Below are 27,429 nucleotides of genomic sequence, written 5' to 3'. Positions count from 1 at the left end.
TACGCTGAGAAGTGACATACCATTGCTTCTACTAATTCATAGTGGTCACAGAGACCAACCATGACACAGTGTGGAAGAGGACCACATAAAGATATGACGACTATAAACAGAAATCACAAAGGATCATCTTGGAGCTTAGCCACAGTGTATGAGCCTGAGATTAGCAGAAGAGCCAACAGACTGAGCCCAACCCTGGTTGCCAACCCATAACTCTTTAGATGATATATTGCCACTACGTTTGGGGGTTGTTGCAGTCAGATCCTTATTTCTGTGACAAACACCCAACCACACACAGCTTATGGGAGGAAGAGGTTTGTTTCAGGCTTACAAAATCCAGGGGAAGTTCCATCAATGGCAGAAGTTGCTTACTTCCATGGATCCAAGCAGAAAAAAAAACAACTGCAGCAAACAAACACCAACACCAGCAAGCATGAACAGCCAGAGCTCCAAAACTGCTCTCCACACACCTACTAGGGCTGGACTCACATCCATCCCCAAGCACACCTTAGAGCTGGACTCCAAGATCTGCCCCCAGTGACATGCCCTTTGTAGCAGGGATGTGCCCTTCTAGGGGCTGAAGCTGCAAGCTCAATTTTAACACCTGAGTCTATCGGGCTATAGTTAAAACTATCTCATTCAAACTACCACAGCAGTGGCTGGTTAAGGAGCTAGATAACTAATGAAGATCATAGGCCTCAGCACCATCTTCCCATCACTACCCAGTCATCTGAGTCTCACTCTGACCACCAGCAGCATGGGCCACTGCAGCTCAAGAGAACTGAGGATAGGTAGCTCCCTTCTTCTGCCGGTGAATCCCCAGATCCTGCCTCCTCCTTTCCTTTGAGACTGGGGCCAAGGGAGCCTGGGCCAAAAGAAAATCAGAAGAGAGTCAGCACTGCCTTCTCTGCAGAGTCCCAAAGTGGAGCTGTGGCTCGACACACATGCAAGCCTGTTTGAGAGAGCTGAGCATCAGAGCCCAAAGGGTCCTTGGCAGTAAGCCTGCCCAACCCCTCATTTAACAGATGGAGAAGTATGCCCAAAGTCACACCACACACCCACAACAGCAATAGGATTAAACTCCTGTCCACACCTTGGACTTGTTTCTTTATGATATACCAGAGCACACTGCAATTCTGGTGACATTTCTTCTCAGAACAAAATGTGTTTTTAAATATTGCCCATCCAGAACTCAAAGAATATCCCAGAGCAACAAGAAAGAAATAGAAATAATGGAAGGGAGGTGAGCTCTTTTCCTGATTACATCTCACTGGTGTTCCGCCCTTTCATACCTTCTCCCTACCCCTAGCAAAACAGAACTCCGGCCTCTTCATATGCTGTACATCACTGAGGCACCATCCCCACATACACTGTACCTCCCCCTTACCTACAGCTTTACTGCTCAGTTATTTAAGGTCTGCCAGGGTCCAAAAGAACTAAACAGGAACCTCCCGTAAATGAACAATTTTATGTAAGTTTTAAGTGGTGCACTGTCCTGAGTACTGTGATGAGATTTCCTCTTGTCCACCTCTGCCCTGCCCTGGATGTGGTCCTTTGTGCAGTGTGTCCACACTGTAGCTACACTGCCCACCATGACTTGCTCAGCAGCCATCCTCCTTTATCAGAACAGCTGTCTCAATATCACAGTGCTATGTTTATGCAATCCTTATTTGGCTTAGTAATCACCCCAAAGATAGTGATGCTGGCATTTGGTGAATGCTCTTGAGTTAAGCAAAGAAACCAAAATCTTGGGCTGAGGCTGCTAAGATATATGTTAAGAATGAATCTTCTGTTGATGGAATTGAGAAGGAGGAAAATGTATGCATTTTACTGTCACATCTCAACTGCACATGTTATGGCCACTGTGTGTGGTAAGAGCTTAGCTAAAATGGAAAAAAGCATTAAACTGTATGGGTTTGTACATATAGAGAGACACATAGTATATGTAAGTTTCCATACTCTCCACAGTTGCTGTGACATCCAGTGGAGGTCCTGGACTGTACCACTCCTCTGGAAGGGAGCTTTGGAAACAGGCAAACCTCACTCAGTTCAAATCTTAGTTCTGTGAAAGACTGCTGTGTGACCTTTCATAAGTCATTCGACCTCTTTATACCTCAACAGGGTGTTATAATAATTAAGTAGTTTAACAGCTGGGTTTGGTGGCTCACGCCTTTAATCCCAGCACTCAGGAGCCAGAAGTAGGATGATCACTGTGAGTTCAAGGCCACTCTGAGACTACATAGTGAATTTCAGGTCAGCCTGGCCTAGAGTAAGACCCCACCTGGAAAAACTGAGCAAAAGAAACAAAGGATAATTAAGTGGTTTTCACAATGTGTGAAATTTTCCTGGAAAGTAATCAATCAGCACACAATTTTTATTACATAGGCACAGGGTAAACCTAGATGGCCACAGTGATCCTGCCCCTTAGCAATACTTGCTTCCCCAACAACCCCACAGTGCCCAAGTCCACACAGGCAGGACTGAAAGAGATGTAAGCTGCCCCTGCCCGAGTGCTCCCTCCACTCTCCAGCTGAGCTCTGCTAAGTACCTGCCACTCACTCTTCCTTTCTCCAGCATCCAGGCTACTGTTCCTTAGAAAGGTAGAACTTGAGACAGGAAGTCCTGAGTGTGAACTCAGAGAAGAGGGCCATTTGGATGGAGAAGCCAACACTAGGCAAGGGAACACGAGGCATGCATATCGTTTTCCACGAACCAAAACAAATTTGCCAGCAAATCACTGAGTGTCAGAAGTTGCTAGGGAGCAAGGAACAGGAAATGGGAATTCATTAAGCCTTCCCATTGTCAGTCATGTGCAATATACAAACTGCCACAAGAGCCCTTAATTTAGTACACTGCCTCTGTGGTTTATTTTGCCATAATTAGACAGCTCTGAGGCCTTCCAGGGGCTTATTTGTGAGCTCCCTGTCTTCATTGTCCCTCCTCATCACCGTGCGCCCTTCTCAGCTGTGTTCTGGGCCTCTAAGACTGCTATGTGAAGACCTCATCAACAGGAAGACAGAGACCCGGGGAGTTGGAGGGAGGGGAGGGGAGGGGAAGGGAAATTGGGACATTTATCCCACCAGCTCCTTACAGCTTGCTCGCTGGAGGCAGGAGTTGGCCACATGCCTCTAACAGGAAGGGCTGCCATGAGGCCTCCCCAGATCTCAATAACTGCTCCCTGATGTCTTATCACCACTAGGTTGCTAACAGCCTCTGGCCTTACTGGCTCCAGGACTTGGCTCCATCTTACTGGTTTTCCTTAGCCCTGTCCACAGGCTCTTTAAATTACTTCCCTCCATACCTAGAACAGGCAAGCTCAGAGACAGGAAGTGGAGCAGCTGTCACTAGAGGCCAGCAGGCAGAAGGGCAAGTGGAGGGCTAGTAGTTAGCATGGGTGAGAAGTTCACCCAGCAAAGACAGAAAAGGTGCTGAAGAAGAAAGGCTGTGATGGTGCACAACACTGTGAATGTACCTAAGGCCACTGGATGGCATGCTTAAAGATGTTTAAAATGGTAACTGGGGGCTTTGTTTTTTAATGGTGCAAACTAGGGGTCTTGAACATGCTAGGCAAACACCCTGTCACTGGGCTACATTCCCTGCCCTTTTATATTAAATTATTTTATATATTTTTTGAGGCAGGGTCTCGCTGTAGCCCAGGCTGACCTGGAATTTACTATTTAGTCTCAGGGTAGCCTCAAACTCATGGCAGTTCTCTTTCCCCTACCTCCTGAGTGCTGGGATTAAAGGAGTGCACCACCACACTTGGTCATATTAAATGTATTTTCTGTGGCCTCTTTCAAAGCTTACCTGCATTAAACAAGCTGAATGTCCAGCTAGATCTTCTCCAGTAGTTTCAAAGTTCCTAAACCTTAAGCCTGGAAGGAATGAGGAAGGTGACTGGAGGGAGGTCAGGCAAGGTAGCTTCGTGAGCACCCTGTCTTCCATTATTCCTTCTCATCACCTTCCACCCTTCTCAGTGGTGATCTGGGCCTCTAAGACTTCTATGTGAAGACCTCACCAACAGGAAGACAGAGACCTGGGGAGTTGGAGGGAGGGGAAGTTAGGACATTTATCCCACCAGTGAACCCTGTGGAGACCACTCACTGAGCTGTGATAACTTACAGTGTACAGTTGGCCGAATCACTCTCCCACTGAGATGCGTGTGTTGAGGTGTCAATCCCCACTGTGAAGGTAACTGAAAATGAGTCTTTTCAAGGCGTTAGGGTTAGGTTAGGTCATGAGGTTGGGTCTTCAGGATGGAATTAATGCTATTATAAAAGAGGAAGAGTCATGAGGTCTTCCCTCACCCCATTCCCTCTCTAACTTCCATCATAAGTCTTTCTCCATCTCCCTCCCTAGCCCCTTTCCTGTCTCTTTCCTCCAGATGCAACAAGAAGGAAGCTATCTTCAGGGCAAGAAAAGATCCCTCATCAAAGCTGGCACTTTGATCTTGGACTTGTGCAGAAACATGTTGCTGTATGCAAGCCATCCACATCCTCGCATTTTGTTATAGCAGCCAAAGACTGGGACTCCAGCTCCCCACACAACTGGGAGTCAGTCAGGCGGGCGATAAAGCCAATGTCTGTGTTACCTAGGGCAAATCTGTTTGCGCTCTGAGCCTCAGTTTCCCCTTTTGCACAATAAGAAATTTAACCAGTGGTATTCAAACTTTTCATCAAATAAAAGCTCCCAAAGATAGCCAAAGCTAAAGAGAAATAAAATCAAGGCTGATGAGGATAAGGAGGCACAAAGTTCCCCTCCTCTACAAACCCCACCCTGGTTCCAAGCCAGCTCCACTTCTGAGGAACCCTCAGTTCCATGAGGCACAGTTTGACCCTGTCCTAGAGGGTCCTCCAAAGCCCCTCAGGCCCTGGCAGTGTGTGTGACAGAGATCATGCTAAGTGTAGGAGTTCAATGTAAATGTTTACCAAATGAATGAAGGCGAGCCAGGAAGGACTCACAGCCTCCTGTCCCTCCGTCCATCTCATTTCTCTCCCTCCATGCTGACTAGAGAGGACTGGGGCCCAGGCCTCCCAATCACCATAGGGAACCTTGCTCCCTCTCACCCTGCAAGTCACACCATGGAACATCAGGAAGTGCTGAGCCCTGAAGCCTGCCTCTGCCTTGAAGGGAAGATGATAGTCCCCTGACCTAGCAGCCGGCTACCTCCAAGCAGAGGCCAGGCTGGGGCCAAGAGCAATATTTTGTCAGTGAATCTATTATGAAAATAATGGAATAAAAAACCACCCTCAATAAGTGATGTGCAACCTCCCCTTCGACCTGCCACAGCCTGACAGGGGCTGATGCAGCCTTTCCAGGATGGGCACGCAGCCAAGAGCTTTAAATAATCATTAAAAATATGTGCGTGATTTATCACAGGGGGCTAGCTGGCACGGGGCCGCAAGACAGCTGCTTGCTTGTTCAGCACAACACCACTGAGCTCAGTGCTCCAGCCTGGCCACTTCCTCCTCAGCGCTGTCCTGTGGAGATGGTCATGGCCAGTCTCACTTTCCTTGGTGACCCCTCAGCTGTGGAATTCCTCAGAGGAGGAAGGATCCAACGATATATGGTCCCTCTTCCTTTTGGACAGGGAAAAGCAAATCACAGTGATGCCTGAGTATGGAGGGCCCTGTCAAGCACATTTCAGGCATTGTTACCTTATTTGATTCTCTGGACCACCAATGGTCTACTGTTAGTAATATAAATTATTATACTATAATAAATTATGTCCATTTTAAGACTGGGAAAACTGAGGCTATGAGATATGGGAAACTTGCCTACAGGAAGGTGTGCTTGCTCCTGTGCCCTTGACTGGGACTCCTCATTGCCTCCCAGACAAGGACAGAGCGTCTCCTGCCTTCACTCCAAGATTCTAAGCCATCGCTCGTTGGTTCACTACGGCTTCTGGGAAAAGGTGGCCCCTATGAGTCTCCCATGGGCCTCAGTTCCACCCATCATTCACATCCTGTGTGCAGGAGACATGGAAGTGCCCACGGGCACTGCTGGCTCTCCCCATCACAACACCTCACCTGCGGGCCTCTTCTTTAGCCTCTGTGGAATTCAAGGTTCACAAAATGTAGCTTCCTGGCCATGTGAACATGACAAAGAGGTCTGGCTGAGAGTCAGGAAATGGTGCCCTGGTCCTCACTCTGTCCTGGGCTTATGCATGACCTTGGGCAAGTCACTTTCCTCCATGGGTTTCAGTTTCCACTTCTGACCGAGGGTTGTGGAATCCTATTTGACCTCCCAGGGCTTGTGAGGAAACTGAAGTGGAAAATGAGACTGAAAACTGGAGTGGGCTGGGTCGACAGAAGCTACTGTTAGGAGTTATCACTGACTTCCAAGGTGCCTGTGTACTTCCTGCATGAATGAATGGATGACTAACATTGGCTTCAAATTCTGGACCTTTCTATCCAAGCCTGGCTGAAGGTCACAGCTGTAGGTAGCTCATGCTACTTTGGACAGACCTGAGTCCTGGCCCAGGCTCTGTGGTTGCATACCCTCCTCTGTCACTTTCTATTTATAGGCCAGTTTCTGATATGCAATCTAGAGATTCTGAAGGATGAAATTTTTATTCTAAATAATAATTCCCTGTGTCTATGAAGACTACACCACAGGCTTTAAGCAGCCCTGTGGGGACCTTGGCTAAACTTACTGTGGGTTATTGTCTTTCACCTTTACAGCTCCTGAAACAGGCCCAGGCCCCCCACTTTACAGGTGAGGTATCTAAGCCCCTGAGTGCTTAGATACACTGCCAGAGTGACACGGTCAGAAAGTGCCAGGAGCAGGACTCCTACTTTCCTCTGGTCAGCGCCTCGTGGCTCCTCCTAAGCCTGTGCCTACACCTCCCACCTGGTTCAGCACCAACCATGGGCCAGGGACAGGCTTTGTGAGTGAATGCATGGCTATGCAAGTGATGGGACAGACAGATGCATGAGTTACATGAAGGATGGTCACTCCACGACCCTTGGGATACCTAAAGACAGCTCTTCTCCCTTTAAAGACACCCACCATCAACCCCTTAGCCCTGGGGAACAGACATAGCACTCAGCCCTGAGTCCCTGTCTATTCCAGCTACAATAAAAAAGTGCTTTAGATTAAGTAATTTTCAAACATCAGAAGGGTATTGCTCACAGCTCTAGAAACTGGGAAGTCCAAGATCAAGTAGAATCCAGAACTGGTGTTTAGTAAGGGCTTAGAGAGAGAAAATCAGTGCACCCGGGCCTCCACCAGTGCAGTCAAACCCCAGACACATATGCCACCTTGTGCAACTTTATGTGCTTGCATCCCCTTGTGTGCCTGGCTTATGTGGGGCCTGGAGAGTCAAACATGGGTCCTTAGGCTTCACAGGCAAGGGCTTTAGCCGCTAAGCCATCTCTCCAGCCCCCTGAAGCCTCTTTGATACTACACTGATCTCCTATGTGAGACCTCCTCCTCCTGTGACCTATTCACCCCAAAGGCCTGCCCTCTTATTGCCACCATGTTTGGCATTAGATTTCAGCCCAGGACTGGGGGAGGAGCACTGGCACTCAGACCATAGCAAACTGGGTCTCAGGAGGTGTCATGAAAACCAACCGGAGGGGCTAGGGAGATGGCTCAGTGGGTAAATGCACTTGTTTCCCCAGGACCCATGGAGAGCCAGATGCACAAAGTGGCACATGCATCTGGAGTTTGTTTGCAGAAGGCAAGAGGCCCTGGGATATCCATTCCTTCGCTCCCCCACCCCTCTTTCTTTCTCTCCCTTCTTCCTGTGCTTGCAAATAAATAAAAATATTTTTTTAAGAGAAAACCGGGCTGGCGAGATGGCTTAGTGGTTAGATGCTTGCCTGCAAAGCCTAAGGACCCCGGTTCAATTCTCCAGGTCCCACATAAACCAAATAGACATGGTGGCACACATGTCTGGAGTTCATTTGCAGTGGCTAGAGGCCTTCATGCACCCATTCTCTTTCTCTATTTGCCCCCATAAATAAATAAATAAATAGATAATTTTTTTTAGCCTGATAGCTCCTTTTTTTAAAATATATTTTTAAATTTTTTATTTATTTATTTATTTGAGAGCGACAGACACAGAGAGAAAGACAGATGGAGGGAGAGAGAGAGAATGGGCGCACCAGGGCTTCCAGCCTCTGCAAACAAACTCCAGACGCGTGCGCCCCCTTGTGCATCTGGCTAACGTGGGACCTGGGGAACCGAGCCTCGAACCGGGGTTCTTAGGCTTCACAGGCAAGCGCTTAACCGCTAAGTCATCTCTCCAGCCCAATAGATAATTTTTAAATGTTTTGTTTATTTTTATTTATTTGAAAGTGACAGACAGAGAGAGAAAGAGGCAGATGGAGAGAGAGAGAATAGGTGCGCCAGGGCCTCCAGCCACTGCAAATGAACTCCAGATACGTGGGTTCTGGGGAATCGAGTCTCGAACTGGGGTCCTTAGTCTTCACAGGCAAGCACTTAACTGCTAAACCATCTCTCCAGCCCGATAGAATATTTTTTTAAAAAAGAAAGAAAGAAAACCAATTGGAGAAGTAAGAAATAGCTGGGTGAAGAGTTGAGGGGTCGGTATTCCAAGCAAAGCATGAATGTGAGCACAGGCTTGGGGTGTCGGGGTATCGGGAGAGCATGCCTGTGTCACTGAAGCAGAAATGGAAGGGGCAGAGCTAGCTGGAGAGGAAAGCAGGGTCTTGTGAACTTTGTAGTCAGAGAATATAACGACTGGGGGGCTGTTCAAGTTTTTTGGCTCCAAATCCAGGAGGTACTTATAACCAATCAGCACTCTAGAAAGATCTGGAAGCAGGGTAGGTCATCAGTACACAGACTGTGGCAGGGGCCAGAAGAGGGTCTGAGGTCCACAATGGGAAAATGAGGTCTAAGGCTGGGATGCTGATGAGACCCCTTGAAGAACTCCTGTGGACCAGAAGCAAGGAAATTTTGTACCCATTCTACACATGAGGAGACTGAGGGTTTGTGGACTTTCTGTTTTGTTTTTTGTCTTATCTTTAGGATGAGGTGTCACTACATAGCCCAGGATGTTCTTGAACTTGTGATCCTCTTTCCTCAGCCTCCTGAGTGTTGGGATTTACAAGCATGTGTCACCACACTTTGGCTTCAAAACTAAGGTTTGAAAAGAGTAAGACTTGGGCTGGATGATGGCTTGTTGGTTATAGGAACTTGCTTGCAAAGTCTGATGGCCAGGGTTCAATTCCCCAGTGCTCATGTAAAGCCAGATGCACAAAGTGGCACATGCTCTGGAGTTTGTGTGCAATGGCAGGAGGCCTTGACACACCCATACTCACTCTCCTTCTGTCTGCCTCTTTCTCTTTGTCTCTTTCTTTCTCAAATAAATAAATAAAATATATTTTAACGAAAAATAATAAGACCTGTGTGGAGAGGCACATACCTAAGATTTGGCCCCTGCCTGTCTGATTCCAAATGTGCATGGTGCACATTCGAATGAACTTCAGAGCTATAGCCCAGGCCCCTGCTATTGATCCACAGAGAAGGCAATTGGCAGCAAGGTGCCCCAGCACTCTTGTTCATGCCCCTTTCCCAGCCACCAGCTCTGAGGAATTCAGTGCCCTCCACATCCAGAGTGACATTCTCCACCTTTCTCCAACCCATGTCTACAACTCTGTAACTTCATGTGCTCCTGCATGGGGTTCTCTCAGGGAATACCACACTGTCACCCTCTAGGGAAGTAATGAGCTTGTCTCAAAAAGCAGGCAATGACAGCCTGAGTCAGGGTAATGGAGATAGACACTGAGGACATCCAAAACACACAAAAGTAGAAATCCAGAAGCTTCTGAGATCTCAACACCAAAGTAGACTTTAAACACACCCACCAAAGCTCAGAGAAATTTGCAGGAGAGGGGGCAGAGAGAATGTAAGAGCCACAGGGTGGGAGGGAAAATCCAGAGGCATTCCCCTCACACACACAAAGACTGACTGACTGTCTCAGAACTCATAACCCACAACTCCATGGTGAATACTAGCAATCCCACCAAGGAGGGCCCTTAGTGGGGGCAGGGTGGAGGGAAGCCATACAAAGTTTCAAATGATAATAATAATAATAATAACAATAGTATAATAAATGGGAAAAATCCTGGAAGAGATCATGAGATATGTCCACTGTAGCACCTCCCTATGGATCCTTGGGAATGTCCATCATTCTGCCACCCATGGTCCCTCAAAGGCCTGGGCTCCAATTACAGCATCACAGAGCTCCCCTCCAGCTGGCCTCTCTATGGCCCTTGTAGACGCTCTCTCTGAGTTCCCTCATCCATTTTTTGGAGGTTAGCTCAGCTATCATCCTACAGTTCCCAGAAGAGAGGCCAGAGTGTCCTTGTATACAAAACACACCATGAGGTCCCTATGGTCTCAGAGTCCACCATGAGTCCAGTTTCCACTGAGCACTTTTGGACCAGAGCTTGGAGCATCTGGGCAAGGAAAACAGGAGCCCTGCCCTTGAAGAGCTGATAGTGGAGAGAAATGTACGCAGATGGTCGGCAAGAAGACAGCATGGACAATAGGCATTTACTTGAAGATGAGTGGCCTCTGTGCAGGAAGAAATCCAGGAGCTGAGTTGCAGTGCAGGAGCAGCCTAGACCCTAGTGTAAATCTCTTCTCTGGGACTTTTTGACTGCATGACCTCAAGTAGAATACTCTCTGGGCTTCAATTTCTTTATCAAAAAAGATATTTCAGAGCTAGAGAGATGGCTCAGCAGTTAAGATGCTTGCCTACAAATCCAAAAGACTCAGGTTCAATTCCCCAGGACCCACAAGGTGGTGTGAATGTCTGGAGTTTGTCTGCAATGGCTAGAAGCCCGGGCACACCTATTCTCTCCCTCTCCCTCTCTCTCTCCCTCTCTGCATCTTTCGAATAAATAATTTTTAATTATAAAAAAGATATTATAAGAATTAAATAAGGGTGTGTATGTCACTTGCTTAGCTTACAATATTTGAACAATAGAAGATACCACCTGTCCAAAGGAGAAAGTGACAGCAAAAGAAGAGGAGCAAATGGAATACACGGTTCAGAGAAGGGGTGAGAGGACATCAGAGATGGGGGAAAGCTTTCTGGAGCAGGCAGACTTACAGCTTGGTCTTGAGACAGAGATTTTATTAGGTGAAGGGAGGAAAGGTATTCCAGGTAGAGTGCAGGACATCAGCAAAGGCCCAGCATGGAGAAAGGCACTGGCCAGTTTTGCTGAGTTCCAGGGGCTGGATGGTACTGGGGTCTGTCCCAGAATTTCTTTTGAGCTGCATGATAAATGTGCCATAGCAACCCTCTTCCCTCAGTCTCACCATCTGTAGAATGAAGCCACCAGAGTCAGGAACCTCTCTGCCCCCAGACCTCCAGGACATTTCCTTCTGCAGTGCCCAGGCTCCCAGGCTCCTAAATGCTTCCACATGTCAACCCTGACCTGCAGGGCTTCTTATCTTTGCCTGCACAACATGGCCAGCCGGCCTTGCTTCCGGGACCTGGACAGCCTCCCTATAGTCGTGGGACAGACAGCTGTCACAGGACCACCAGCCACGGGGCCCTAGCTCCCACAGAAACATGCCACCACCCACCTTGGGTAGTGGGTTCCACCATCACTCTTCTCTCCTTGGACCTCAGCGAGGACAATGCAGGTTTATTTGGGGTCTCTGGGGTGCAGGGAATGCTATCATTCTCAGGGAACTCTGTGTTCTGGCCCCTCTGCTTGTTCTGGCCTTTCCACAGACGCTGCAGGCTTATAGGAGGAGGTCTAGCTCAGGCTCTCGTACCACCCAGAGCTCCACATTTCAAAGAGGTGTCAGGTTTCAGAGACCAGAGCTGAGTGCCTGGAGGAGGAGCCACCTCTAACCCCTTGAGCAAAGAGACTAGCAGGGCTTGGAGTTCAAACTCCATCACTCCTCCTTGTATCTCCTGACCCTCTACCCTGAAGATAGGAAGCATTTGCTTTCTCAGGCTGGAATCAGAGGATTCTACAATCTTGGAATCTTCAAGGACTTTCAAGCTGATAGGCTCTTAGGCTACCAAAACCTTAAGGGTTGTTGAACCTTGTACTTGTAGAAGGCTTTAGAATTCCAGACCTTCATAATCAGATCAATGTGTCTAGGGAAGAGACGGATCCACTGTTTTCTAGCTGCATGACTTTGAGGAAGTTATTTAACATCGCCATGTCCCCATTTCCTCATCTGTAAAATGGGGTTATGATAATGAATGACTGGATATGTATATAGCAATTACAACAGTGTCTGGCGCATGGTCTTCAATCCTATTACCGCAAAGAACTGGATTCTGCCAACACTCTGAATGAGGGGTAGGAGCTTCAAGCGAGATGGCAATCCCAGCAGTGCATAGGGTTCCACACAGAACACCTCCCAGCCGTAACTGGCACAGCATCAACCCTTGAAGGAGTCAGAGTCAGTCCGGACCCAGTGTGAGTGGGAAGCTCAGGAGGCTCTGCACACCAGGAGGCATGGTCCATTGTGGACCATCTTTGGATACAACCAATCATAAGTACCATCCATTCCTCCAAAGCTGACATCCCACCCAGACCCTGGGTTTGACTTCAAGTTTCTAGAAGGGCAAGTGTATTGCTATGATAGGAAAATGCTTTACTAGAGGTTGCATGTGCACATCTGAGCTGAGCCGCCTTGCTGAAATCCTCATCTCGAGGATATCAATGCAATCAAAGCATGCTCTAACCAGGTATGTTCACAAGAGCACCTGGCTTAGCCCCCTAGTTTCCAGTGGGGAAAACTGAGCTCTTAGAAAATAAAAGGATTTCTCAGAATCCTACAGCAAGCCATAGCTGGGGCTAGAGGGCAGGTGTCTAGATGCCCAGCCTCTGGACCAGTTCTGTTCAGCTCTCTATGCTCAGTGAGTGAAAGCTCCCTGCTCTGTACCCAAAGGCAGAGGTTCCATGGTGCCTTCACCTCCAGAAGAGGAAAAACAGGGCGGGAGCCCCTCACACTACTCACCCAGAGTCAGCACAGCAGAGGGCAGGTGAGCGCAAGGAAGTGCAGGCCACGCTTGCTGAGTCCTGGAACCGTGGCCCACTCTGGAGTCCAGACAAATCACCCACTGTCCTCATGCTTCGATGTGAATGAGATGCCCAGACAGGTGAGGTAAACCCAGTGACGCCCCTTGTGGAGTGCAGATTCTTCATGGACAGCGTGTTCTGAGGGCAACTTCAGTTCCTGCTTCCCTTTCTTTTATCCTTCTTTCCCCAACTAAGGGCCCAAGCCTCCCATCAGCCAGTTACCTCATCTATCTCTTCTGTCTTCAGAGGAAACTTCCAGAGATGCCTTTATCTTGTATAAAGTAAAATCTTCCTTCCTGCCCTATGGGCTTCTGCTCTTTGTTGTAATTACACTTATGCAATGCAAACTCATACTAGGCATTGCTTATCATGTGTTTCCCACACTGATCATCAGCTCCCCAGGGCAAGGATCTGGATGCTGCATACTATATATTATATATCTATATATCTATATATCTATATCTATATACATATACACATACATATTTATAGGACTCAGACAGACAATAATGCTCCAAAAGTTCTGAACAGAGGAGTGAATGGACAGAGTAGAAACTAAATCCAGGATAGAACATCAATGCTGATCCAGGTGAGGATTGTGTCTGATATACCAGTTTGTAAAGTAAAGAACACAGTGCCCAGGAAGCCACCCCATGCTGGTCCCTCTTGCTTCTGGGTCCTGATTACAGAAGAGACTGGGCTCCTGGCTGGACATTGATGCTCAAGCTACTGAGAAGGTTCCTACCCAGACAACTGACATGTTAGACTAAGCAAGCACCATAGGTGGAAGTCTGTGTTTCTCTCTCCCAAATTTACTGAAGGCATATTCATCGTTGTGTCCCTTTTGAGTGCCCAACAAGTACAATGAATTAATGAGTGCGCAAATGTAAGAGAATGTGTGAACTGATGCATGAGGATTTCTGAACTATTTTATGGATGAAGGATGGGTCATCAATGGAATCTTGTATAAAAAAATATGATCGGCTAGAGAGGTGGTTGAGGTACTTGCCTGCAAAGCCTAAGTATCTAGGTTCAATTCCCGAGTACCACATAAAGTCAGATGCACAAGGTGACACATGCATCTGGAGTTCATTTGCAGTGGCTAGAGGCCCTGGTGTGCCCATTCTCTTCTTCCCTTGCTCCCCCTCCCCACCGCCTTCTCTCTCATAAATAAGAAAATAAAATTAAAAAAATAAATATGAGAATGCCTTTTTCTTAACATTGTTGGGAGGGTTTAACAAAAGAATTACCTCGTATTGATGCCTCGTGCAGTGCTGAGCGTGCTGAAAGCCTTCAGTGTGTGATAATAGTGAAACTGTTATTAACATTTCAATTTTAACACTACCACTGTAAATATGCAAATTAACATCTATGTTTGCATTCATAGTCTCAAACATGTTATCACACCATACCATAGTATTATATGGTATTACTGTGGTTGTGTAAATCTAGAACCACAGATTCCTAGACACGTGGGACAATACATCCCTCAAAATTGACCTTCTCAGAAGCTTAGAACTTTGGAATTACCACACCTAGAGCCATGAAAAATTCAATCTGGCTACTCTCACAGGAGGCAGGACCTCTGAGGTCCTGAGTAGAGCCCACCCAACCTTATGCTGTGTTACTCACTTCACATCTCCAAGTCAAAATACCCTCTGAGACCCCATCTTGGGGGGCCCAGCTGGACCCTTTGGCCCCATAGCCTATTCTCAGACAACTCAGAATCCTAGGAATTTGTGACCACAGTGAGCAGGGGCGGGTGGTGACTCCGATTGGGCCTGGGGGATGATGAAATATGGAAGCTCCCAGAGTTGGGCCTAGTGGGGAAGGCCACATTTTCTGTGTCATGTTCTATTGCACGCCAATCAATTACAGTGCACCCTATATAAACACATCACGAGGGCTTTGACAGGGGCCGGGGTGAAGTTGGGTGTCAGGGTAAAACAGGGGATAATAAAATCACTGGAGATTTATTTCTCTAAATTGGAAACTTCATGCTTACACCTGACTAAATCATCAGGCTGAAATCGGAGCCGACTCCCACGGAAAACACGTGTAACCTTATCCCATCTTTGTTTAACAGCGACCCATCAAGCTGCTGATAGATTCTGCAGATGCGCCAGCATCCTCCTTTGGTTCCCTGAGTTCTGGGGGTCTCAATCAGACCTGTCTTCACCGTGCCCACCCTGCTCTCCAATGGCTCCTCCAAAGCTAGCCAAAGAAACCTTTCCTACAGGTGGGTATCCACGTGGGTCTCCCATCCACTAATAACTCCCTTTGGCTCCCATCCTGAACTTAAACCATGTGTGCCCTGAAGATCTTCCTTTCCCATGAAACCCTTCCTGAGAAGGGGTTGTACTGCTGAATAATAGTGGAGGCATCCATGACATCAAGATGTGAGTTGCAGGCTAAGACTGTCCCAACTAGCTTTAAGTCACAGTTTTGTGAGAACACCTCTCTGGATAATACAACTTTGCTACTTCTTAGCTTGTATCTTTCCTCATAGAAATTTTACGAAGACTTAAAAAGCTGATGGTGCTTTATCACTTGTAAATGTACAGTATATGTTATTTCAGCTTCCGCTTGAATTATGAAACACTGCATGTGGTCCCGGGAGGTGGGATGAAATTAGCCACCCTCTGTGTTAAGGAGTTTCCCTTTATGAAGAGTGAGTGGCACTGTGGGCTGGGCCCTGGGCGAGCCGGACTCCAACAAGGTCTCCTGTGATCCCCACATCATAGGTAAGAATTACACTCCTTCCAGTGATGACAAACAGGAGATCAAAGAGTTTATGTGCGTTTCCCAAGTCACACAGCTGAGATAGGAACCAGGATGTCAATCTACATGTGTCTGACCCTAAAGTTCATTAAAATACATGTGGCAAGAGCTGTGTGGACCTGAGCGAGAAAAGGCAGCAGTATGTTTGAGCCTCTCCCAGTCCCTCCCTTCAGATCCATAAATTCTTCCACACACAAACACACTCAGCCCAGTGCACACCTCAGTGGTCAGTGGCTGGGAGGCTGTAGGCCAGGCTTCTTCCTTAGAAGAGGGACCCACACACCCACACACACACTTTCAGTGTCGCCCTGTCGGTGGGGTGGAAGGAAGGGCAAGTGGAGCCCTTGTGTCATTTTCGGCAGCAGTCAGTAGAGCCTTGCAGAGTGCAAGATGGCTTTTTTAGCCCAGCATAAGGATCTAGTTAAAAACCAATAAATCAGCAGTGAAATGTGCATAGCAGCCTTCTCCGTAAAATCAACATGGCTTGTGCCTCGGCGGGGAGCCTTCTGACTGCAGGTCGCGGGCAGAACCCTCCTCGGCCCGCAGGGTCTTGGGGAGAGAGCCCTTGACAAGGAGAGCCCGGCAACCCGAGCCCCGCCGAGGTGCCCGCGCTGTCCAGCGCTCCCCAGACGCAGACTGCAGACAGAGCGCGGCCCAGACAGTCTTCCTCCCCCGACACGAAATCCAATGAGGACTCTCACCCCGGGCACCAAACGCCCGAAGTCAGCTCCCACGAGGGCAGGGAATTCCCCCGAGTGCCAGCCGCCAGGGACGCACGCAGCCCCCCGGGAGCCCGGTCCAGGGCCCCTTCCCCTCACCGCCCCCACCCCCGATCCCAAAGCTCCGCTGCTTCTCAGGTCCATTTTTAATATCTGTAAAAGTGCCATTCGGGCGGCCAAGATAAACAGCGTCCCCGGCAGTTCAAAGGTGAGCGCTCCCCGGCGGTCCCCCCCCCCCCGCCCCGGCGCCCCGGGAGCACCGCCCCCTGCGCCCTGCGCCCGCGCGCTCCGCCCCGCGGCTCCCACGCGCACGCTCGGGGCTTCTCATTAAAACTTACGACCGTGTCTAGAGCGCGGCCAGGCCCCTGGACTGCAAAAGCCATCTCGTCTCCAGGCCCGGCTACAACGAAGGGTCCCCCTCCCCTCCAGAGTCCCCGGAGCGTGCACACCGCTCGGTCCCACAGCCAGGGCTACCCAGCAGCGGTGCGCGGCCACCTGGCCCTCACGGGTGGCTCTTGTCCGTGGAGCTCCAAGAAGGAATTCTCTGTCCTGTGCCAGGGTTCTCTGCAGAGTCCACGCCACCTGTTTTTTCCCAGGCACTCCAGTCTGTCATCTCTCCACAGAGCCCCTCAAGGTCCGCCGGTAACAGCAGAGCTGCTTGGGAGAGAGACTCCACTGGCTTGCAGTAGATCTAGACTTGCAAACTCCCGGCGTGAAAGCAAACACTTGGCAGTAGAAAGTGTCTGCTCAGAGTTCAGATCCGCCCGTGCTGGAAAATGGAGAGAGTAACGCAGTTCTCTGTCCCTGGCCACCTGCTGCAGCTTCAGACACTCTATCCACAGTGTAGTTATTCTTTCATCAAGCTGTATGTACTTTCTTAGGCTCCCCTCCTTAGTCAGGAAGGAAACAGCTGACAGCCTAGCTGGGCAACAGTGAGGACAGACGCTGAATGTCATCAAGAGGAAGTAGAAAGTGCTGGAGAAGAACAGACATGATCCGAGTGTCACACACCGTAAATTTGAGTGTGTGTGGTGACACATTTATTTTAGGTACATGTCAAGGTGTATAGGTGATCTCAGGCTGAAAGGAAACAGTTCGAAACTCCATCCCTCTCTCCCACTTCCTAGCCATCAGCATTGGACTCCAAGAAAATTTTGCTAGCCACCACTCCTGAAGTCCATCCTCTCCTCCAGCTGCTGTGCCCCCAATCTCCCACACTGTCTTCTTTAGGGAGGTGTCGGCACTCAGCACTCAGACTTTCTCCCCACCAGCCGCAGCTCAGCTACATGCTGTGGTAAGCCTGCCCAAGACTACTGAGAATCCAGGCAGGCCTGCCGCTGGGCCTGAGGACACAGCGTCAGCACCTCTCTGCTTCTTTGGCTTCCGCCTTCCACCCTCCCTTGGCTTCCTGTCCATGTGGCCACCTTCTGCGTCTCCCATGGAGCCTCGTATGATTCTGCCCTGTTCTGGGTGTGGGTACTCTTGGGGTCCTAGCCCCTCTGCTCACCTCATCTTGGAAATGATGGGTTCAAGTCCAAAGGCTAGAGATACCCACCTGGAGTTCTCTGTCCTTGATTTCTCCTGACCCAGTTACATCTACCTGCCAGCTCTCTGCGCCCCTTCCCACAGGCACCCCTGCTAGGCATTGCTCAAATGAGCCCAGTTTCTTCCTGGGCTGGTTCATTCCTGACCCCCAGAGCCCTGATGTCACCTCCTGACATACCTGCTGGACCTTCATTTCTCCCATCCTATATAGCTTGAGGCCCAATTTGAACCACTCTGCCTGAACTATTTCCAGAACCTTCTAACTAAGGGCTCTATAACCATCTTCCTAATGGGATAGTATGTTCTCTGCTACAAACTCTCAGTCTCCCTCCTCGGATGCAGGAAGAAGGCCCAGTTCTCACACACTTTGAGAAATGCATCCCTGCTGGCCCTCCTTCTCCAGTCCTTCAGACTGTTGTGGCCCTTCCTTATGCGTCTTGGGCTGGGCGACCCATGACCAGCTGGCCCCTCAACTTGCCTGGCCCCCTAAATTTCCTCACTCTCAGTTTCCACTGGCCAAGACTGGCTAACCCAGGGTACCCCAAGCTCACGTTCAAAGACTCAGGCTTGGCCCAGCTGCTCTACTCCATAAATAGGGATTAGGTGCCCCCCTTTGAGGCGGGCGGGTGGGCTGTGAGAAGAGTTAGTTTGGTATAGATTTTATGACAGGATCACATTTCGTCATCAGACCCCACTCTGAAGGCAGCCCAGGGCAGGTCAGGGGCAGGGGAGTGGGAACCTGAGCTCTCTGCCAGCTCACAACACAGGGTTGCTGGCACAGGAGGGAGCTGTGTTGGAAATGGAAGTGAGGCCCTGAGTTCCAGCCGGCCTCTGCTACCTACCTGCTGTGTGAGGTGGGGCATGTCCTCCCATCCCTGGTCTGTAAAATGAGCACCCTAGATCAAGTGGGACCTCAGGCCAGCTTAGTACTGCGAAGGCTCCCATTCTAAGCCACAACAAACCCATCACCCTTCCCCAGAGGATCCTGAGCTTCTACTATGTGTTTACAAATCCATGGCTCAGGGTGGCCACATGAAGTATATGTGTGGTCGTTTAAATGTGTACCCCTCAGTAGATTCAGGTGTTAACTTGGATCTCCAGCCACCTAGCTGGAAGAGGTGTCACCGAGGGTGGATCCTGGGGTCCAGCCCTAAGGTGTGTTTGGTGGGGATCTGAATTCCCAGACCAAAAGGGTGCAGAGTGAGGGGTCTGAGCTCTGCCTGGGTCCCTGCTGCTTGCTGCCTGCTTGTGCTGACTTGTGGCACTGGATAGTGCTGGTTTCTGTCCGCCATTATGGAACTTTACCTGGATCTGTAAGCTTCAGGTAAATCCCTTCCTCCTCTAAACTGTGCCTGGTTTGGATGTTCATCTCAGTGACCTGCAACTGTCTACAACAATAAGATTCTGGTTAAATTTGAATTTCAGATGAACGAATACTGTTTAGTAAGAGTATGTCCCAAGCAACCTATAGGCATACTTATGCTCAAAACAATTCCTTGTCACATTTGTCTGAAATTCAAACTTAGATGGGTGTTCTGTATTTTTACTTGGTAAATCTGGCATCCACGCCTTATATATACTGGAGTATACAAGACCACAATACCATGGTCTTTTTTAAGCAAAACAACAGGGTTGGTAGAATAGGTGGTCTTGCTCCAGCCATGAAGCTATGCAGAGATCTGTGATCAGATGCCGGAATCTCTGTGGAAGGATGTTCCAAACAAAGGGAAGCTGAGGTATAGAAGCAGGTCTGTGCTGAGTGTGATCCTGGAAAGACTGTGAAGAGCCAGGGTGTAGAGTGTAGGTCAAAACTGGAAGGAAATGCACATAGAAAAGTCAAAGTCAGGTCATGCCATAGCCACTCGGTGGTGCTGACAATAGAGAGGAGGGCCCAGAGGAGAGTATGAGCTTATGAGCTGAAGCACAGTCACAGCCAGAGATTGAGGAACAGAGTTTAGATGTCAAAAAAAAAAAAAAAAAGAGGAGGAAAATCTATCATAATCTGTGAGGAAGGACCTAGAGGTCCATCCAAGCTCCATCCAAGGAGTTTGGGCTCAGATTTGCTGTATGCATGTACTATGTTTTGTTTTGCTTTGTTTTTTGGTTTTTGAGGTCATGTCTCACTCTAGCCCTGGTAGACCTGGAATTCACTTTGTAGTGGCAGGGTGGCCTTGAACTCATGGTGATCCTCCCATCTCTGCCTCCCAAGTGCTGGGATTAAAGGTGTGCTCCACCACACCCAGCTTGTGCTATGTTTTGAATATGAAATACCTCCACAGACTCATGTGTTGAATGCTTTATCTCAGTTTTGGGAGGTTCTAGAAATTTTAGGAGATAGGGCCTAGTTGGAGGAAGTAGGTCAGTGGAGGCACACCTTGGAAGATTATGCCTAGTCTCTGCTTTTCCCTGTCCACCAGGAAGTGACCAGCCTCGTCTCCCACATGCTTCCCACTGCCAAGATGTTCTGCTTCACCACAGGCCTAAAATCAACAGAGCCAAGAAGTATGGGCTGAAGTCTCTGCACCATGATTCAAAATAAACCCTTTCTCCCTGAAATTGTTTGGCAGGTTATGTGTCCCTGCGAAGCAAGGGTAACTGACACAGCCTGGAGGGAACAACCAGCAGCGGTTAGTAAATGGCCACCGGGCTGTTCTTTTCATCAGGTGCTCACTCAGTACCTGTGGTGGTTTCGTACCAGCTGACCTCATCTCCAAACTGTCTCCAAGCTGTCACAGCTATTTCCTGTGGAAGAGCAGGGACAGTTGACAGATTCCCACACCTGCCCAGCTTCACCACCCTCCTTTTCCCTCTGGCCATTATCAGTGAGAGGTAAAGCAGCAGAGAGAGTGTTCTGAATGGAGGGAATTGCAAGAAGGAGCCAGTGAAGGTTATCTGAGGCAGAGGGGCCGCTTTACAAAACCTCTACAGGATGCACATTCACAAATCTTCCATGTTGTTCTCATGCGTCTCTAGGGGTGGGGATTGAAGCCTCGTTTTATAGATGTGAGTATCAAGGTTCTGACAGGAACAGTCCTTTGCCCAAGGTCCAAGGTTTCTTTTTTCTTTTGGCTTTTCGAGGTAGGGTCTTGCTCTAGCCCAGGCTGACCTGGAATTCACTAGGTCATCTCAGGGTGGCCTCAAATACATGGTGACCCTCCTACCTCTGCCTGGGATTAAAGGTGTGCATCACCACACCTGGCCCCCAAGGTTCTTAACTAATAGAGAAATGCCACATTTAAAATTTCGAGAGCTCCTTCCTTACACAATGCTGAGTCTGTAAATGAGAGCAACAAACCTCAAATCCAGTGCCTGCTTCAGCTCACCGTACCCTCATGCCTGTTGGGCCTCTCTTGACTAACTTGCCTGGTCCATGCAGCCTTGGTACCTAACCTGCTTCTAAGGCACACCCATGCTTACTTCCCTGGTGCTGTGACAAGACTGGAGACCTTGAATCCACTCTCAAATTCGCCAGTTCCTGGCTAAATGGTTACAATTTTTTGAATTTGTTCTGCTTTGAAGGCAAGAGAATGAGGATCACAGTGCCTTCCTCCTAGGTATCCTATGAAGGTTCAATGTGAGAAGATGCAGGAAAGAGCGTTCTAAACCAGAATGCATGGTGCAGATGTTTCATGACCCAGATCACAGACAAACATCATCCAAACGTAAAGGCTTTTAGGGCTGACAGATAAGCCTAGTCACTGCTGATTTGCAAGGTGGGATGACTGACACTTGATCTGGTCCCTATCAGACACTGTCTGTGTACTTCCACATATGCTGTTTGTGCTCTGCACTGGGTGCTGGGGATAACGGCATAGTACTTGCCCATGGGTAGCTAGTCAGCTGGGGACAGAAAACAGTGATGCAGTTATGATCATTGGTCAAGGAGAAGCAGATCAAGACCAGTATGAACAAGAATGTGAATTTGAGAATAGCTATTTTCTAAGTTTTCAAAGAACTTAAATATTTTTTTCCTTTTTTCTTTTTATTTATTTGCAAGCAGAGAGAGACAGGCACACTGCAAGAGAGAAAGAGAGAATGAGCACACCAGAGCCTCTGGCCACTGCAAATGAATTTCAGATGCATGCACCACTTTGTACATCTGGCTTTACATGGGTATTGTGGAATCAAACTCATATCATTAGGCTTTGCAGGCAAATGCCTTAGCCTCCCAGCCATCTCTCCAGCTCAAAATAACTTGATTTATTTTTTTTGGAGGTAAGGTCTCACTCTAGCCCAGGCTGACCTAGAACTCACTCTGTAGTTTCAGGCTGACCTCAAACTTATAGCAATCCTCTTATCTCTAACTCCTGAGTGCTGGGATCAAAGGTGTGTGCCACCATGCCTGGCAATTATTTTTTCTTTATTCAACAAATGTCAGTGGCATTCTTTCAAAGTGCTGGGATGCATCATCAGACAAAATAAATAATTCCTCTCTTCAGGGACCTTAAGTGTAGGTGATCATTAACAAAAGATAAAAGTAAATACTGATTCTAAAATATATGATATTCTTCATTATAATAATATACAATAGCAGGTACTGTGTGAAAATAAGGCAAGGTAAAGGAATGAAAACAGGCAAAGCAGAAGGGGTTATTCTACAGAGATTGATCAGAAAACTATGAAACTGACAAACACGAATAGAATGGGAGCATGAAGTAACAATGACAAACACATAACATGATATGGAAAAAGACAACAAAATTTGCATGATGGAGCTAAAGCCGTGATTATATAAAGTTTTATAACTTTTTAAGTGTTTATATTTAAAAATAGGGATAATTTAAAATCAATAGTCTAAGTTGTCATTTTAAGGATAAAAAACAGGGCAAAGTAAATAGATGGGATGAACTATAAAATGTACATGGTGGTTCCTACCTGTAATCCCAGCATTTGGAAGGCTGAGGCAGGAGTTCCACCATGAGTTACAAGGCCAGCCTGAGCTACACAGGCCAGCAAGAGCTACCTAAAGTGTGAGACACTGTCTCCAAAAAAAAAAAAAAAACACTTCCAAAAAGAAAAATGGACTTAAATAAAATAGAAAAATAAATTTTTAAAAAAGCAATATAACCAAAAGCTGGTCCTTTGGAGAGATTAATAAAGCTGATGAGCCTCAAGTGGGACTAAGAATAAGAAACACCAACCCTAATTAAACTCAGCTGGTCATGCACACAAGAAACAAAAAAAAGACATCAAAGTAGAGAGGGGATGAGTTAAGAAGAAGAGGTTCAGTAGAAGAGAAATTCGGAGAGTATAAGAAAAGGCAATGGGAAGAAACTATGTTCAATGCCCTAAACACATTGTATAGATGTGTAAATATTATCAATAAAAATTTTAATTAAGGTCCTTCCGCCCCGTCGCGGTGAGCAGGACTGCGCCTCGTCTTCCTGAAGGTGCTCCGGGACGGCCGCGGCTCCGCATGGGAGCGGGAGCGTGCAGACCGGCAGCCTGAGGTTAAGAACAGCAAAAAGATGCACCTGGACTTTCCTCGGAGCCCTCTGTGTTTCTAAGCGTCGGGTGGAGTTGGGGTCTGGCCGCGAGCCGCGCTTGCTTGTTGAAAACAAGTCGCTCCTGCTTTCGTCAGTGGAAAACTTCCTTAAGTGTCTCCTGAAGGCATCTGTGATTCTCTACCCCCACCCCCCAGCTACAAAAAACTCTGTCCAAGCCTCTGACATCAGCCCTTTCAAGTGTCCATGATGCTGGGCCCTGAGTGAGGTGAAGGCTATGTGGTCAAACTCCGCGGCCTGCCCTGGTCCTGCTCCATTGAGGATGTGCAAAACTTCCTCTCTGACTGCACAATTCATGATGGGGTTGCAGGTGTTCATTTCATTTACACTAGAGAAGGGAGGCAGAGTGGTGAGGCTTTTGTTGAACTTGAGTCAGAAGATGATGTAAAATTGGCTCTTAAAAAAGACAGGGAAAGCATGGGGCACCGGTATATTGAGGTGTTCAAGTCACATAGAACCGAGATGGATTGGGTGTTGAAGCACAGCGGTCCAAACAGCGCCGACAGTGCCAACGATGGCTTTGTAAGGCTTCGGGGACTCCCATTTGGATGCACAAAGGAAGAAATTGTTCAGTTTTTCTCAGGGTTAGAAATTGTGCCAAATGGGATCACATTACCTGTGGACCCAGAGGGCAAGATTACAGGGGAGGCCTTCGTTCAGTTTGCCTCACAGGAGTTAGCTGAGAAGGCTCTAGGGAAGCACAAGGAGAGAATAGGACACAGATACATTGAGGTGTTCAAGAGCAGTCAGGAAGAAGTTAGGTCATACTCAGATCCACCTTTGAAATTCATGTCTGTGCAGAGGCCTGGGCCTTATGACCGGCCTGGCACAGCCCGGAGGTACATTGGCATTGTGAAGCAGGCCGGCCTGGATAGGATGAGGTCTGGTGCTTATAGTGCAGGCTATGGGGGCTATGAGGAGTACAGTGGTCTCAGCGATGGCTATGGCTTCACCACAGACCTGTTTGGGAAAGACCTCAGCTACTGTCTCTCAGGAATGTATGACCACAGGTATGGAGACAGCGAGTTCACAGTGCAGAGCACCACTGGCCACTGCGTCCACATGAGGGGGCTGCCCTACAAAGCAACCGAAAATGACATTTATAACTTCTTCTCTCCACTCAACCCTGTGAGAGTTCATATTGAAATTGGTCCTGATGGAAGAGTGACGGGCGAAGCTGATGTTGAGTTTGCCACCCATGAAAAAGCTGTGGCAGCTATGTCAAAAGACAGGGCCAACATGCAGCACAGATACATAGAACTCTTTCTGAATTCAACAACGGGGGCCAGCAATGGGGCTTATAGCAGCCAGGTGATGCAGGGCATGGGTGTGTCAGCAGCTCAGGCCACCTATAGTGGCCTGGAGAGTCAGTCAGTGAGTGGCTGTTACGGGACCGGCTACAGCGGTCAGAACAGCATGGGCGGATATGATTAGTATTGTAGGAACATTTGAGTTATTTCAATCAAAATTTCACAGGCAGCCAATAAGCAGTGAAAAGCAGTTTATAACTAGAGGAAGCTGTGGGACCTACTTTGCACCATGAGTTTGTGAAATCTGGATTAAAAAATTACCTCTTCAGTGTTTCTCATGCAAACTTTTCTTCTAGCATGTAATATTTGAGTAAACTAAAATATTTTCTTCGCTTTTCTCAATTAACATTTTGGTAGTATACTTCAGGTTGATGTTACCTGAGTTAAAAGTAGTTTTTAAGTACATGAAGTGTGGATCCTTCCAGCATACCACAGTGAACACATTGGGGAAATGTACTTTGGAGAACTCAAAGGTGCTAGATCCCCGATTTAAAGAAGCATTTCTCATGTTCATTCTAGTTTATATTTTCATTTAAATCTTTTAGGTTAAGTTTTAAGCTTTTTAAAAATTAGTTTTGAGAATTGAGACACAATACTAATACTGTAGGAATTGGTGAGGCCTTGACTTAAAGCTTTCTTTGTACTGTGATTTCCTTTGGGTGTATTTTGCTAAGTGAAACTTGTTAAATTTTTTTGTTAACTAAATTTTTTTCTTAAAATAAAGACTTTTTCACAAAAAAAAATTAATTAAAAGAATAAGAACCTGGGTATGGTGACACATGCCTTTAATCCCAGCACTCAAAATAGAAGGATCACTGTGAGTTAAAGGCCATCCTGGAATGACAGAGTGAGTGCCAGGTCAGCTTGGGCTAGGATAAGACTGTACCTAAATAAATAAATAAGAATAACAGGGCTGGAGAGATGGCTTAGTGGTTAAGCACTTGCCTGTGAAGCCTAAGGACCCCAGTTCGAGGTTTGATTCCCCAGGACCCACGTTAGCCAGATGCACAAGGGGGCGCATGCATCTGGAGTTCATTTGCAGAGGCTGGAAGCCCTGGTGCGCCCATTCTCTCTCTCTCCCTCTATCTGTCTTTCTCTCTGTGTCTGTCACTCTCAAATAAATAAATAAATAATTTAAAAAAAAAAGAAATTTTAAAGCTGTGCATTTTGTTGCATGCCTTTAATCAGAACACTTGGGAGGCAGAGCTAGGTGTGAATTCCAGGTCAGCCTGGACTAGAGTGAGACCTTTCCTCAAAAAAAAAAAAAAAAAAAAGTTTTAAGAATTTTACAAAATTCTAGAATCAGATGTTTTCAGATGTTTGTAATAATAACATATGATTTGAAATGTTTACTAAATAAAGTAAAATATACATGAAGTCTTTCAGAAAATATAGGAAACAGGATTGCTTCCTAAGTCATTATATGAGATGGCTATAATTGTGAAGCTAAAAACCAGACAAGGGCTTATAAACAAAGGAAATCACATGCATCAGTATCTCACACACATAGACCTAGAATCCTTAACAAAATATTGCATAATCAAATCCAGCACTATCTATCTATCGTGATGGCTTATTTTGGTCAGGTATTTTGTCCCAGCAACACTGAGGTAACCACAACAATGAGCAAGTGAGTTTCACCTCAAAAATTCAAGTTTGGCTCAGTCAATTCTCCTTATTAGCATAATGAAGGAGAAAAACAAAAGATAATCTCAATAGGTTTTTAAAATTCATGTAATTAAATTCAGAGCCCTTTCTCAATAAAATAGTCCAAGAAATTTAGGGATAGAAGAGAACATTTTCAATCTGATATAAATACATGTGTAGAAAATATGCAACTAGTGTTATACTTAATAATAAAATATTAACATTAGGACCAAGGCAAGGTTGCCACTTTTTGCATTTCTGTACATAGTGTATTGATTATCAGGCAATGGAATAAGACAAGAAAAATAAATGAAAGATAAAATTGCAAAGGCAGAAATGCAATTATATTTTAAACTTTCTTTATTTATTCACTTTTTTGAGAGAGAGAGAGTCAGCAAGAGAGAGAGAGACAGAAAGAATGGGTGTTCCAGGGCTTCCAGCCACTACAAATGAACTCCAGACACATGCACCACCTTGTGCATCTGGCTTATGTGGGTTCTGGGGAATGGAACCCGGGTCCTTGGCTTTGCAGGCAAATGCCTTAACTGCTAAGGCATCCCTCCAGCCCAGAAATGCAGTAATCTTTATTTACAGGTAATATGATTCTGAATATAGAAAATCCTGAGTAGTCTATAAAAAAATCATTAGAACTAATAGATTTAGCAACAACGTAATATATAACAATTATATATGTATCTATATATGTACAATGAACAATTAGAAAATGAATTTTTAATACAATTGGAAGTGCTATCAAAGCCCATAACAATTTGTAAGTAAATTTAGTAGAATATGTTCATCCTCTGTATCTAATACTAAAAGCACTGCTGAGTAAAAATTTGAAGGTTCTAAAGAAATAGCAACATATACTATCTTTCATAGATTAATAGGTTTAGTA

At 47.0% G+C, this 27,429-nt stretch overlaps 1 protein-coding gene across 1 annotated transcript; it reads left to right on the top strand.

Annotated features, from left to right (window-relative positions):
* Positions 1–23,442: 23,442 nt before the first annotated feature.
* Positions 23,443–25,152, top strand: LOC123460897 (heterogeneous nuclear ribonucleoprotein F-like). Its single transcript, XM_045151093.1, has one exon. The coding sequence runs from the start codon at positions 23,992–23,994 to the stop codon at positions 25,006–25,008; it is 1,017 nt and encodes a 338-aa protein (XP_045007028.1). The 5' UTR covers positions 23,443–23,991; the 3' UTR covers positions 25,009–25,152.
* Positions 25,153–27,429: the final 2,277 nt, after the last annotated feature.

Source organism: Jaculus jaculus, chromosome 5, assembly GCF_020740685.1.
Source record: "Jaculus jaculus isolate mJacJac1 chromosome 5, mJacJac1.mat.Y.cur, whole genome shotgun sequence".
Lineage (NCBI taxonomy): Eukaryota > Metazoa > Chordata > Mammalia > Rodentia > Dipodidae > Jaculus > Jaculus jaculus.
This window is presented reverse-complemented; position numbering and strand designations above follow the sequence as displayed.

Coding starts and splice junctions, on each gene's coding strand:
- LOC123460897 (XM_045151093.1), top strand. CDS start 23,992: ATGGGGCACCGGTATATTGAGGTGTTCAAGTCACATAGAACCGAGATG.